The sequence below is a fragment of the Arachis stenosperma genome, chromosome 1 (genome assembly GCF_014773155.1).
Source record: "Arachis stenosperma cultivar V10309 chromosome 1, arast.V10309.gnm1.PFL2, whole genome shotgun sequence".
NCBI lineage: Eukaryota > Viridiplantae > Streptophyta > Magnoliopsida > Fabales > Fabaceae > Arachis > Arachis stenosperma.
This window is the reverse complement of record NC_080377.1, coordinates 91,814,493-91,830,261: the sequence shown is the minus strand read 5'-3', so window position 1 is coordinate 91,830,261 and position 15,769 is coordinate 91,814,493. Positions and strand designations below refer to the sequence as shown.

The window sequence follows — 15,769 nt, the reverse complement described above, 5'->3', positions numbered from 1 at the left end:
TGATGGAAACAATGCCATTCCTGAGAGGAGGGTTCTTGGTTCATACATAAACCCAACCTCTGGGAATTGTGGTAGCAGCATTCAGAAACCACCTATTCAGGCCAACAATTTTGAACTCAAACCACAGCTAATATCACTGGTGGAGGACCATTATTCATTTGGTGGGAGTGCTAATGAAGATCCAAACCAACATCTCACCAAATTCCTAAGAATTTGCGACACTGTGAAGTCCAATGGAGTCCAGGAAGATGCCTATAAACTGCTCTTGTTCCCATTTTCACTTAGGGACAAGGCAGCTAAGTGGCTGGAATCATTCCCAAGGGACAGCCTAACAACCTGGGATGAGGTGGAGAGCAAGTTTCTGGCACGTTTCTACCCCCCACAAAAGGTCAATAGGCTTCGATCTGAGGTTCAGACTTTTAGACAACAAGATGGTGAGACGCTCTACGAGGCATGGGAGAGGTTCAAAGAGTTGACAAGGAAATGCCCACCAAACATGTTCCCTGACTGGGTGCAATTGCATATTTTCTATGATGGACTTTCTTATGAATCAAGGAAGGCTGTAGACCATTCATCAGGAGGTTCATTGAACAGGAAAAAGACTGTGGAAGAAGCCATTGAAGTGATTGAGACAGTGGCTGAGAATGAGTACTACTATGCTTCAGAGAGACACAACACTAAGGGAGTCATGGAGCTGAACCATGTTGATACAATTCTAGCCCAAAACAAGGTGTTTGCCAAGCAACTAGCAGAGCTCACCAGGAAATTAGACACAAAGCAAGTGGCTGCGATACACACACAAGATCAAGAGGAAGTAAGCATTGAAGGAGGTGATTGGGAAGAGGCCAACTATGTGGGAAACCAACAAAAACAATCATATGATCCACATTCCAACACTTACAACCCAGGATGGAAAAACCACCCAAACTTTGGGTGGGGAAACCAGCAAACCCAACCACAAAACCACAAACCTTACAACCACAACCAACATAACAATTCCACATACCAAAACTCCAACCAAAGATCATACCAAGCCACACAAAACACTTACTCCCAACCACCATATCATGGCCAAAATAACCAACCTGCCCAATCTAATCCGAACCAACAATTTCAAGATCAATTAAACAGGATAGAAGGAATGCTTGCAACCATGAGTCAAGACATAACCGAATTGAAAGCTTTTAAGGAAGAAGTAAATTCTAACTTGCAAAACCAAGGAGCTGCCATCCAGAAGCTAGAAAATCAAATTGTGTATTTGTCTAAGCAAACCCCTGGGCCAAGCGTTTCTCATACTGCCAAGGCTATTGCAAGGGAAGAATGTAAGGCCATAACCCTCAGAAGTGGAAAGAAGCTTAAGGAAATCTCAAAAGAAACCACAGAGGATGAAGCAAAGGAAAATGTGAGAGACAAGGAACAGGAACAATCTTTTACACCGTCTGCAACAAAAGAAAAAGAAAAAGAGGTCCTGAAGCCTTATACACCCAAAGCACCATATCCTCAACGTTTGATGAAAAGTGAAAAGGATGGCCAATTCTCTAGATTCTTGGAGATTTTCAAGAAGCTTCAAATTAACATTCCGTTTGCTGAGGCAATAGAACAAATGCCACTCTATGCAAAATTCTTAAAGGAATTAATGACCAAGAAGAGAAGCTGGAGAAATGAAGAAACTGTGTTGTTGACTGAAGAATGCAGTGCCATCATTCAACACAAATTGCCTCAGAAATTGAAGGATCCAGGTAGTTTCCAAATCCCCTGCATCATAGGAGAAGTCATGGTGGAGAAGGCCTTGTGTGACTTAGGGGCCAGTATCAATTTGATGTCTCTAACAATGATGAGAAGAATGAAGATTGAGGAAGCCAAACCAACAAGAATGGCCCTCCAATTGGCAGATCGAACTTTTAAATTTCCCCATGGGATAGTTGAGGATTTGTTGGTGAAAGTGGGAGACTTTATATTTCCTGCTGATTTCGTGGTGTTAGATATGGAGGAAGAAGCCAAAGCTTCAATAATTCTGGGAAGACCCTTCCTGGCTACTGCTGGAGCCATCATAGATGTCCAAAAGGGTGAACTCACTCTTAGACTACATGATGAGCAATTGGTGTTTAATGTATTCAAGGCAATGAGCTATCCATCAGAATCACTAAAGGAATGCATGAGGGTGGATGTAGTGGACATTGCAGTACAAGAAACCTTTGAGGAAATAACAAAGGAAGTGGCAGAGGAGGAGTTCACCAAGGATATTGAAGTTAGTGACATCAAGGCTGCTGAAACAACCATGCCAAGCATGCCAGAGAGAGTGAAAGAAGAAAAGGAAGCACCAAAACCTGAGCTCAAAGCATTACCCCCTAATCTCAAGTATGCATACTTGGGTAGTGATGAGAGCCATCCTGTTATCATTAGCTCTGCCCTGAGCCAAGAACAGGAAGAAGAATTGATCAAGGTGCTACAAACTCATCAAGATGCCATTGGATGGACCCTAGCTGATTTGAAGGGGATAAGTTCATCCATATGCATACATAAAATCTTGTTAGAAGAGGATGCTAGACCCTCCATTCAAGCTCAGAGAAGATTGAATCCCGTCATGAAAGAAGTGGTACAAAAGGAGGTCATGAAGTTATGGCAGGCAGGGGTAATCTACCCCATTTCGGATAGCCCATGGGTTAGTCCCATCCATGTAGTTCCCAAGAAAGGTGGCATAACTGTGGTGCCAAATGAGAGGAACGAACTCATACCCACAAGAACTGTTACTGGGTGGAGGATGTGCATAGACTACAGGAAGCTCAATGAAGCCACCAGAAAAGATCATTTCCCACTTCCATTCATGGATCAGATGCTTGAAAGGCTTGCAGGACATGCTTACTATTGCTTCCTGGATGGATACTCAGGCTATAATCAGATAGTAGTTGATCCAAGAGATCAAGAGAAAACATCATTTGTTTGTCCATATGGAGTGTTTGCGTATAGACGCATGCCCTTTGGATTGTGCAATGCACCTGCAACTTTCCAAAGGTGCATGCTGTCCATCTTTTCGGACATGATCGAAAAGTTTATTGAAGTTTTCATGGATGATTTTTCTGTGTTTGGAAATTCTTTTCCTAGCTGCCTACACCACCTTGCCTTGGTGCTTAAGAGATGCCAAGAGACCAACCTAGTATTAAACTGGGAAAAGTGTCATTTCATGGTCACAGAAGGAATAGTCCTTGGCCACAAAGTCTCCAATAGAGGCATTGAGGTGGACAGAGCTAAGGTGGAACTCATTGAAAAACTACCTCCACCAAGTAATGTCAAGGCAGTTAGGAGTTTTTTGGGACACGCTGGCTTTTACAGAAGGTTTATTAGAGACTTTTCTAAAATAGCCAAACCTTTGAGTAACTTACTTGTCTCTGATACACCCTTTGTATTTGATAAAAATTGCATGCTAGCCTATGAACTTTTGAAGCAAAAACTTTCCTCTGTACCTATCATTGCCCCACCTGATTGGAACCTACCTTTTGAACTGATGTGTGATGCATCAGACCTTGCTATTGGGGCAGTGTTAGGACAAAGGAAAGACAATTTGGTACATGTGATTTATTATGCCAGTAAGGTCTTGAATGATAACCAAAGGAATTACACAACCACTGAAAAAGAATTCTTGGCAATAGTCTTTGCATTTGACAAATTTAGATCCTATCTCATTGGATCTAAAGTCATTGTTTTCACTGATCATTCAGCTTTAAAATACTTACTTGCTAAACAAGAATCCAAACCAAGACTTATTAGATGGGTTCTTTTGTTGCAGGAATTTGACATTGAAATCAAAGACAAGAAGGGTGTAGAGAACAAGGTGGCAGACCATTTATCAAGGATACCATGTGAAGAAGGAAGCACACAAAGCACACATATAAATGAGTGCTTTCCTGATGAACAACTCATGGTAATTCACAAAGCACCCTGGTTTGCAGACATAGCAAACTTCAAAGCCACTGGGAGTTTGCCGTTGGAACTTAACAAGCATCAAAGGAAGAAATTGGTAAATGATGCCAAATACTTCATCTGGGACGAACCATACTTGTTCAAAAAATGTTCGGATGGCATACTCAGAAGATGCATATCAGAGGAAGAAGGAAGGGAAGTCTTATGGGACTGCCATGGTTCCACTTATGGAGGACATTTTGCAGGAGAAAGAACAGCAGCTAAGGTGTTGCAGTGTGGATTTTATTGGCCCACTATCTTCAAAGATGCAAAGGAACTAGTGAAGCACTGCCATGAATGCCAGAAAGCGGGGAACCTACCAAGAAGAAATGAAATGCCACAACAATTCATTCTGGAACTTGAATTGTTTGATGTATGGGGGATAGATTTCATGGGACCCTTCCCCACCTCATACTCAAATAATTACATTCTTGTGGCAGTAGACTATGTCTCCAAGTGGGTTAAAGCAATAGCAACTCCAACCAATGATAATAAGGTAGTCATGAACTTCCTCAGAAAACACATTTTTTGCCGTTTTGGGGTTCCAAGAGCAATCATCAGTGATGGAGGAAGCCACTTCTGTAACAAACCATTAGAGGCATTGCTTCTAAAATATAGAGTCAAACACAAGGTAGCCACACCATACCATCCACAGACAAGTGGGCAAGCCGAAATATCTAATAGGGAACTCAAAAGAATCCTGGAAAAGACTGTGGGAACTTCAAGGAAGGACTGGTCGATTAAGCTAGATGATGCTCTTTGGGCATATAGGACAGCTTTCAAAACACCAATTGGAATGTCTCCTTACCAACTAGTATATGGAAAAGCCTGCCATTTACCACTGGAGTTGGAGCACAAGGCATTCTGGGCCTTGAAACTCTTGAACTTAGACAGCAAAGCTGCTGGAGAAAGAAGGATGTTGCAAATTCAAGAGTTGGAAGAATTCAGAGCTGAAGCTTATGAGAATGCCAAAATTTACAAAGAAAGAGCAAAGAAGAAGCATGACAGCAGCATAGCCCCAAGGAAATTTGAAGAGGGACAAAAAGTATTGCTCTACAATTCTAGGCTGAAGCTATTTCCAGGGAAGCTAAAATCAAGGTGGTCTGGACCATTCCTTGTCACCAAGGTCTCCCAATATGGACAAGTAGAAATCATGGAAGAAAAGTCACAACGAACCTTCACTGTGAATGGTCAAAGACTCAAACATTACTTGGGAGATGTGGAGGAGAAGGACAAGGTTAAATATCACCTCAACTGAGGGACAACCGTCAAGCTAGTGACGTTAAAGAAGCGCTTGTTGGGAGGCAACCCAACCTGAGGTAATACTCTTTTGCTGTTTCTTTTATTTGCTTCAATAAAAGGTGAAGTAGTTTCTGTGCATTGCAAAGAATTAAGTTTGGTGTTTCACACCAAACTATGAATTCGTGGATCAATAATTCAAAGGGGAATGTGTGACTCTAAGTTTGGTGTTCCACCATACAGATCAACTGAACACAACAACCTTTGAATTATATGAAAGGAACAACCATTCTAAACAATCACAGAAATGCTTAAACTCCTTAGCAATAACTTCATTCCAAGGAAAATTCAAGGATTCAAAGAGCAGAGGAGTAAGTAGGAGACTAAGTTTGGTGTTCACACACCAACTTAAGACTCAGACACTTGCCCATACATAATTGAGCTAACCATTCAAGTGCTTGAGAAGCAAGCAACTTCATCACTCTTTGCAGGAAAAGAAACTAGGACCTTAGAAAGAACATGAATCAACAACTAGGAGAAGAAGGAGAAATCAATTTGTTTCCTGGCAACAAAGAGAAAACAAGAAATTTCACAAGGTGGTGTTGTTCCTTGACCATTCTTTAAAAGGCAAACAAAAGCATGCTTGTTCTGGTTTAAACTGTAATTGTTGAATCTTTCTGGAATGTGAAGTTGTTAGTATGAGTGTTGGTTTACTGCTTTGAATAAAGTGAATGCCTAGATGTTTGGATATAACTCTACCTTCTTAAACAAATGCTTGCCATGCTTGTTCTGTTTTCAAAAAAAAAAAAAATATATATATATATATATATATATATATATATATAAAGAAAAGTTTGAACAAAAGTAACTTGGCTCAATTAGTGACAAATCAAGTAGAATTAAGTGGTGGTATACATGCTTGATTGTTTAGACAGCTCATTGGAAATTGAGTGTAGACTTATCAATTTTTGTGTAGAAGTTGAATACTGTCTATGGATCTTGATGAATAAATGTCTTTGACCATGAAAAAGAAAGAAAAAGAAGAAGAAAAAGCCACTGAAAAAGGGCAACCAAAAAGCAAAAAAAAATTGAGAAAATAAGCTAGGCACCAATGGTTTGAACTTCTGAGACAAATGCCTGTGGTGTTTATGTATTAAGGATATGCTTGGATGAATAGGTTCTGAGGAGTGTTTCAACACTTGGTAACTTGGGTTAACTAACCCGGGATTATCAACCAAAAGTCCATTATCAAGAGCAACCTAAATACAAAACATTTAGTCACACAAAGAGGTGCTGGGCACCAATGTCTCAAGAAGAAATGTGAACTAAAATGCCTGTAGTGGATATGTGTAGTGCACTGATAAGAAAAAGAAAATGCCAAAGGCTTGTGCAACACATGACACTGAGCAAACAAGGAGCAAAGGAGCTCTAAGAAAAAGAAAAACAAAGAAAGGAAAAAGTGCCAAGGACATAAGAATAACAAGAGGCCATAGCAGTGTTTGATGGATGCAATAAAAAAGTGATAATCCTACCTGATAAGAATGAAAAAGTGATGCTGCAACTTTCTGCATAAAACCCCTCTGATGAACTTCAAATGCTTGCTAATATAGCCAATGTAATTGCTTTGTGTTTCATACTTTCTTCTCAAATAACTCAGGACTTGCTTAGGGACAAGCAAGTATTAAGTTTGTTGTTGTGATGCCAAGGCATCTTAGGCTAGTTTCACTAGCATTTTTCTGTTAGTTTTAGTTGTTTTATGCATTTTCTTGAGCTTAAAGTAACCAAGAATGGTTAAATGAACAACAAAGCAATGAACCATCCAAACAGTATGATTTTGATGCAAATTCCATGAGTTTTTAGTTATATTACTTGAATGCTATGAATGGATGATTTCTCATGAAATTTTGCAAGACTTTGATGCAATTGTTTGGATGATTTCAGGGAAGAAGAGGCTAGGCAAGGAAGCAACAAAATCAATAAAGGAAGCTTGAATATCAAATGTGGAGTTTAAGCTCCAGTTTAAGCCTAAACTGGAGCTTAAACGCCAGAATCATGAGAAAAGAGGAAATGTTGTAACTGGCGTTTAACCTCCAGTTTAAGGTTAAACTGGAAGTTAAACGCCAGAATGAGAAAGGCACTAAGAAGCATTTCCACGTTTAACCTCCAGTTTAACCTTAAACTGGAGGTTAAACGCCAGAATGAGAATTGAACTAAAGGAGCATTTCCACGTTTAACCTCCAGTTTAACCTTAAACTGGAGGTTAAACGTGTTCGACACTTTTCCTCACCAAGGAGCAATTCCACGTTTAACCTCCAGTTTAACCTTAAACTGGAGGTTAAACGCCAGAAGCAAGAGAGGCACCAGGAGCATTTCCACGTTTAACCTCCAGTTTAACCTTAAACTAGAGGTTAAACGTGTTCGACTATTTCTCTCCTCCAGGGTTGCCTTCTCATTTTCCACGTTTAACCTCCAGTTTAACCTTAAACTGGAGGTTAAACGTGTTCGACCCATTCACACTCCTGGGCTACTTTCTTCATTCCCACATTTAACCTCCAGTTTAACCTTAAACTGGAGGTTAAACGTGTTCGACTCAAATTGCCTCCAGGGTTGCTTTCTTCAATTCCATGTTTAAGCTTTAGTTTAACCTTAAACTAAAGCTTAAACGTGTTCGACCATACCACAACCCATAGTTGCTTTCTTCCATTTCCACGTTTAAGTTTCAGTTTAACCTTAAACTGAAACTTAAACTTCAACTTAAACGCCACTTTTTGAAAGGGTTTCTGGGCCAAATATATTGAAGTTTAAGTTAGCTTTTGAGCACAAAGTTCAACTTAAACGTATTATGGTATGAAACCCAATTGAATATCATGGTTTATGGGATTGGGCCTGAAGAATTGATGAGTCTGGAACTTCAAATTGTTGAGTCTTGTGTCACTACTTGTTTATCACTAAGTTTGCTCAATGAATGTTACAGAATGGGATCACAGCCTCATCAGGATTATGGACCATAAACCCAAAGCAAAAGGAAATCAAGGAAAAGCCTCAAAGCCCAAGAAACACAACAGAAGCTCAATTTAGAAAGTGTATAAATAGGATAGAATTGAAGTTAGTTGACACTTTTTGACACTTTGGAACTTTTGATCATTTTTACTATTTTTCATACTTTGTAATTGAATTCAGAGCTATGACTCACTAAACCCCCTTCATTGGGTTAGGGAGCTCTATTGTAATTCAATGAATCAATAATAGTTTTATCTTCTTCTTCAATCTTTTCTCTTGAATTTTGTTAGAAAGCTTCTCGATCTAACTCCATTGGGTAGTTGTCTTGGGAAAGAAACTACCCATAATTGGAATCCTTCGGAACCTTGGGAAAGGAATGATGGATTCATGCTAGAGAAGCTTTCTCACAGTGAATTGGATTGGGGTTTGGATGGATATTGTGACATGTAATCCTACCAAATTGTGGTTCATGAAACTGTGTGGTATAATCAGTGATCGAGCATCATCTCTTCTTATGAACATTTAAACCAAGGGATTGGGAATTTGTTTGTTTTTAGAGAGAATTGGTGAGCCAAGGAATTGGGATCCAATCATATAAGATTGCCAAGCAAGATTCAATGAATGCATTGGTTGAGGAAGAGATGAAAATGTTTTGATTCGGATATTTCAATATCTCCTGACCCCAATGAACCCCTCTTTCTGATCTACACTTTCTATTTACATTCTGCAAATTTCAATTCATGCAATCACCCCAATTCCCTTTTAATTTCAGCAATTTACTTTCTCGCACCTTAATTCTCGCAATTTAAGTTTATGCAATTTCAATTCCTTGCAATTTACGTTTCCTGCCACATTTACTTTATGCAATTCACATCCAAAAGTTGATTCCGCTCAACTAAACAAACTTCTAATTCGAATTGCTCATTCAACCAATCCTTGTGGGATTCGACCTCACTCTATTGTGAGTTTTTACTTGATGATAACCGGTGCACTTGCCGGAAGGAATTTTGCCGTTCGTGCAATTTCCTAAAATCATAGCATAACAAGTTTATGCGCATCATCAAAGGGGTAGTGATCCTTGCGAGTGGCTTGGTTTAGACGCCTATAGTCAATGCAAACTCTCCCTGAATTCTGCACTCTAGTTGTCAGAAGCTCTCCATGCTCATTCTTCACTGTTGTGACTCTAGACTTCTTGGGCACCACTTGTACTGGACTGACCCATTCGCTATCTGAAATGGGGTAAATGAATAAGGACTATTAAATCTAAACAACCAATTGCATGGAATCAATACCAACAAATGAAGGAAGACATAATAAACATGAAATACCTCAAATTACATTAAAAAGAAAATTGAATCTAACATGAAGAGTTCATAAACCAAATTAGCAAAATAAGGAAATCACAAAGACAAATAGATAACTAGAGTGCTAGAATAGTAGAATGTAGAAGACAAACTAAATTAAAGCAACATAGAAATCTGAATTAGAGAAGAAATAAACATAAAAACCTAAAACCTAGAGAGAGGAGAGAGCCTCTCTCTCTAGAAAACTACATCTAAAACCTAACTAATGTCAATCAAAGTGTGAATGAATGAATGATTGAATCCCCCCATTTTGCTCCACTCTTTAGCCTCTAATATCTGTTTTCGGGCTAAAAATTGGGCCAAAAACAGCCCATAAATTGCCCCTAGCAATTTCTGATTCGTTGCAACATGTGACACTCGTCACGCGTACGAGTCAGCAACGCGTACGCATCGCTGAAAATTCATGGTCATGCGTACGCATTGCCTAACTACATGGCAACTATGGCAGATAACATATCATTTTGAAGCACCAGATGTTAGCTTTCCAACGCAACTGGAACCGCCTTATTCGGACCTCTGTAGCTCAAGTTATAATCGATTTAGTACGAAGAGGTCAGGATTGACAGCTTAGCAATTCCTTCAATTTCTTATATTCCTTCCAGTTTTGCATGCTTTCTTTCCATCCTCTAAGTCTTTCATGCCTTGGAAAACCTGAAAGAAGCATGTTTAGGGCCAAAGAATGGTAGTAAGAGAGAATTAAAAATTAGTAATTTAGGGCCAAAGAAGCATGTTTTCAATCATAGCACAAAATTAGGAAGGAAAATGTAAAACATGCGATTTCTATGAATAAGTGTGAGAATGATGGATAAAATCTACTAAATTAACAAGATAAACCCTAAAAATGGGGTTTATCAAATAGGCACAATATTTTGATTCCCATCTTGTGCAACCGCTACCAGAAGTGCACCTTTATACTTTCCGTACAGGTGCGTGCCATCAATTTGCACCAGTGGCTTGCAGTGTCTGAATGCTACAATAAACGGATAGAAGCTCCAAAAAATGCGGTGTAAAACTCTTACACCTTGAACCTCCTCACTCTCATGGTAAACGAGGAGCGTTTTAATTTGAATACGAGACCTTGGCATCTTCTCCGTCATTGCTTTCAACCATACTAGCAGAGTCTGGTAAAAAACTTCCCAATCACCAAAAACCTTTACGACAGTTTTCTGCTTTACCAACCAGGCATTGCAGTAACTCACAATGTAGTTGAACCTAGATTGAACTTCTGCAATAACAGACTTCACCTTTATCGAGGGGACTTCTTCGACCAACGGCCTAATAGAATTTGCAATTGTTTTTGAGTCCAACTTGGTATGATCTTGTGAAATTGTGTCCACGGTGCACGTGTGCTTGCCATTGTATCTCCTGATCTCCCAACAAGCTTTCTTTTGAATTAAGCTAGCTCGGATAAGCCAATCATACCCTGCACTATACCCTTTGCATTTCGCATAGAATGTTTGCGGCTTAGACTCATACACAGTGTAATCAACTCCTCTAGAGATAGTGTAGCTTTTAATTGCAGATATCACTGACTTTCTTGAACCAAATTCCATTCCGACACTAAACTCGCCATCTTCTGCCACAGCGTTGCCTTCACCTACGACATGCGCACCACCATCACTCATACAAGGCAAATAAAATAAACACTATAGGAAACTTGAGTTAATAATCATAACATACCCGTATTCGCATACTCAGAAAATTCTGGGGCATGTATGGCTTCGAGATCTAGAGTCCGCATAAAAAATGGAACACCAAACGAGTGCTCGCTTACAATCGCATTTGCTTCATTTTGCACCGCCGGATTGCCTGTCAAGTCTCTGTCATCGTTTTTGTCATCAACTTCATTGTTAGCTTCGAACTCCTCTTCACTATCATTATTATCTTCTTCAGTGACAACACCCAACCCTCACTGCTATTCAAACTCAACGTACAGCTCTATCATCGGCACATGAAATCGTGTTTGTTGATAAATACATAACATCTACTGCATACTGGCATCGTCAGTGATGGACATTATTTGAAATTGTATTTTCCCACCAAATACTTGCATAGGACTTCTGTATAAAAGGTTGCTCACCCTTTTCAAAATGTGGCTTTGAATGTTATTACAAGGCCCATTCTGCAACTCGACAAAACTCATGGCACATGGAATAGCAAATGACAACGAACATTCACAAACAAAAGTCACTCCTTCATGTGTATTTGGTATAACCTCACTGTTATAATACACTCACAAATTTGCAATATTTTTCATAACTTCAACCTCACCTAATTTGACTTTTTTGACACACCTAACTGCTAAACAAAATTTAAAACTATCAGATATGTGCAACAAAGAAGAATATGAGGAGTAGAAGTGGAATAAGGCATTTTGAACGAGTGTTGCTTTGTATTTATAGGCAGGCCTCTCGAATAAAATATATTTTTTAAACAAAACGCAACCTGCATTTTATGTTTTCCAAAAAAAAATTTTGATATTTTCAAAACGCAACCTGTGTTTCGGTCTTCCAAAAATAAAGTTGACGCAAAAAGTAAAATGCATCATGCGTTTGTTATCTCCAAAAAAAAAAACTACCCATCACTAAACGCAGGCTGCATTTGGACTTCAATGAAATAAAAAAAAATAAAAATCTTTCAACAATCAAAATGCACCTTGCGTTTGATTCAATATGTTAAGCAAAAAAAAATTAAAAAATAAAGAAGAAAGTAAAATGCAAATTGCGTTTGTTGCTGACACCATAGCAGTGAATATTTTGTCCATTAGTCCATTTCAAAGCACTACACTCATATGTTTTCCATAAGAAAAAAAAAAATAAGCCACACTATGTTCATATTTATTAACTGTAATGTTAGAATATTTTGTGGTTTATAAATATGACATTTGAGGTTTTTGCTTTTTTATTCTGTTTCTGTGTCTTTTTGTTTTTTTTTCTAGTCTTCCTCTTTTTTTTTTAATATCTTCTCCCCTTTCTTATGTATTTTTTTAATTATTCTATTAGTTTCTGTGATTTTATCAAATTTATAATTAAGTCTTTATATTTTTTCTTTTTTAATTAGGTCAGTATACTACTTTTAATTTTGTAATTAAGTCATTTTCATATAAAAAACGTTAAAATTAACGGAATATTCCTCTCAAAAAATATATAATCAAAGATATAATTAAATTTTTAATTGTGAATACCTTTAATTTACCAAAAAATATTCCGTTAACTCTAACATTTTTTACACTTACAAAGATATAATTATAATAAATTTGATAAAACTATAAGGACCAATATATAAATTAAATTTTTTTTTCTTTTCATGGTTTAAAGAATCTGATGACAAAGAAAAACAAAAAAGAAGAATTAAAAAATGAAGAAAGAAAAGAAAAAAAAGCATAAGAAACAAAAAATACAATTATTTTTACGATAAACAATGTTTTTAAAGTAAGCATACAAATTTTTTTAGTCAAATATAAAAGCAAATATTATGCATAAGTGTTTTTGATTTTTCAAATTTAGGAGTTATTTAAATAAATTTATAGAGAATAGGTTGGAGACACGATGTTGTCACTATTCTCCTATTCTAAGTTTCTAATATTCCAAGTTCGTCATTCCCAATAGTTACCTTCTCTGGCTTTCCTGCCAGGAATTTAATCTTTTTTCCTTATATTTTAAAAGATCATGATATGATCATTTTTTATCTGTTTCTCTTTCTCCTGTAGCAGTTGACCGATCCATATTTATGAGGACACCGGCGCTCAAGTTAACATGGATTACAAAAAGAACTAAGTCAGAGATTATACCTTAGTGCAGGTACTTAAAATAATATATATATATTGTAAGATTGTGATGTCATGAGCTCCTATCCGTATATCCTTTAGAGGTTATGAGTTGCTTTTTAGGTTAAGTTGATCAAAAAGAATGAATTGATATTCTTACGAGTTATTTGATATTTTATTGTGGTATCATATATGATGTTCTTAGGTCTATATGTAGTTGATATTATAACTTTTTTTTATTAGTAGAATGATAGTTATAATGTAGCAATTAAACTCATAAAACTGAGTTATTAAGTATTATAATGAATGATAAAGAGTTAATTTTCTTTTTATGACGTCTTCTTTAAAATCTAAAAAAAACACTTAATCATTAAACTGCATCATTAAAACTTTTCATATTCTTAAACTCAATTCTTTCTATTGGACTTATAGAAATATTTTAAAATAAACATATAATTATTTTTTTTACGATAAACACAAATCTTTTAAAGGTAAGTACACAATTTTTTTTCTTCGAAAAATATATATATTGAGCAAATATAGTTTTTTTTATAGTAAATACGGAAAATTTTTTACTATAAACGTATAGAACTTTTTAAAGAGAAACACACGAAGAAAATATAGAAAAATTTAAAATTACATAAAATTGTGGCAAGAGAAGTACAAGAAAAATAAAAAAATATGATAAATATAAAAAATTTTCAATGATAAACACATAATTAAAACTAAGTTTTTAAAGATAAATATTAAAAATATAAATTATTTTTTATTAATAACATAGGAAGAATATGTGGATGAAGAGAATGAAGAAGAAGAAACAGAAAAAAAAATAACAAAAAAATGAAAGATAATAATAATAATAATAATAATAATAATAATAATAATAATAATAATTATGTCTATAGTGTTTATGGTTATTGTATTTATATAAATTTTGTTAAAATTAAAATTATATTTTTTTATTTTTTAATTAAAGAATATTCTTAAATAATAACAAATATTATTTTAATTTTAAAAACACTTTTTAAGATACGGTAATCACCATAGCATAAGTACTATAATATGTATCTACTACTACTACTACTACTAATAATAATAATAATAATAATAATAATAATAATAATTATAATGAAAAGGGGTGAACAAAAAACACCATTGAAAGAAGAGAATAAATTAGATAAATTATGGTGATAAAAAGAGGTATTAATAAATAGAGATATCTACATTTTTTTAGAGCATCTTTAATATTAAATTTAAATTCTTTATTTTGGTTCTTATAAAATGACACATAAATGATAATAATAATTTAAAATTAAAAATAAAATTTGTTCTTTTAATATTTTGTCTTAGTTTAGTTAAAATTTTATATTATTTTTAATTATTTCATTAATATATTATATGAATAATAAAATTTTATTGATTTTTTATTAAAATATAATATCGTATTTTTAAAATGATATTAATTATATTTTATTAATAATTTTACTGTAGATTTTAATTTTAAATTAATTTTAAAGTGATACTGTATCTCTTACCACTTGCAAGCAAAATAAAATAAATTGAAACTTATTTCATGTACTTGAAAGTATCTAACTATCTGTAACTATGTGGAAAAGAGGAAAAAAACAATTAAAATATTTGATTATAAGTACAATAAATCTAAAGTTGACTATAATGAAAAAAAGAAGTAAAACGTTTCAAGAAATATTGTATTGATATTTCGTATTTGTGGTAAAATAAATAAATAAATAAATAAAATAAATATAAAAGAAAAAATATAAATAAAAGATTTTATTATTAATATTCATTAATATATATATATATATATATATATATATCTAATATATTATATATATATATATATATATATATATATATGACAATTGATATGGTCATAATAAATGAGATATAACTCAGTGAAGTCCGTTGCAAGCTCGCCCATTTATGAGCTATAACTCGGCGCAATCCGTTACAAGCTCACTCATTTATGAGCTATAACTCGGTATAATCCGTTATAAGCTCGTCCATTCATGAGTCATAACTCGGTCAAATAAGTGCTTCCATCATAACCGATGATATAACAGTATATGAGCAAAGAGACATTATCCGCCTTTTTATAAACGACCTTAATACCAAAAGCGTAACGGACAAATACCCTACAATATAAAGCAAGGTAAAGTGTTCTTTTGAATTCATTAGAACAAGACAATATACTGACTTAAACTTCGGAGTGCCTTTGCTGGTACACCCCCCTTCCTCTTCATTATTCGTACTTTTGCACCACAATACAAAGGAAAAGCTCGGACTCAAGAGTTGAACGTTCAGCCACTAAGGACATAACTCAGTTGACACCTTTATTTCGCAAGCAAGATCAATTGGCGCCCACCGTAAGGCCGAAGATATAGAATTCTCTCTTTTGGTCCCATTATTCTCGCTCGTACTC

At 35.5% G+C, this 15,769-nt stretch overlaps 1 protein-coding gene and 1 non-coding gene across 2 annotated transcripts; both read right to left on the bottom strand.

The window, feature by feature from the left end:
- Window positions 1-394: 394 nt before the first annotated feature.
- On the bottom strand, window positions 395-498 carry LOC130949873 (small nucleolar RNA R71). Its single transcript, XR_009073478.1, has one exon. It is a non-coding gene; the product is annotated as a small nucleolar RNA R71 (small nucleolar RNA).
- A 9,913-nt stretch (window positions 499-10,411) lies between these two features.
- LOC130982095 (uncharacterized) lies at window positions 10,412-11,577 on the bottom strand. The gene is made up of 3 exons (XM_057905956.1): window positions 11,556-11,577; window positions 11,241-11,444; window positions 10,412-11,157 (listed from the first exon to the last, which is right to left on the bottom strand). Exons 1-3 carry the CDS (start codon window positions 11,575-11,577, stop codon window positions 10,412-10,414), a joined length of 972 nt encoding a protein of 323 aa, XP_057761939.1.
- Between the last annotated feature and the right edge of the window lie 4,192 nt (window positions 11,578-15,769).

Excerpts from the sequence above, each read along its gene's own strand:
- LOC130982095 (XM_057905956.1), bottom strand. The coding sequence starts at position 11,577 with ATGTCCATCACTGACGATGCCA. Across the intron at positions 11,445-11,555 it reads GTCCATCACTGACGATGCCA|ATAATAATGATAGTGAAGAG; the intron begins GTATGCAGTAGA and ends TCACTGAAGAAG. Across the intron at positions 11,158-11,240 it reads TTCTGAGTATGCGAATACGG|GTGAAGGCAACGCTGTGGCA; the intron begins GTATGTTATGAT and ends CGCATGTCGTAG.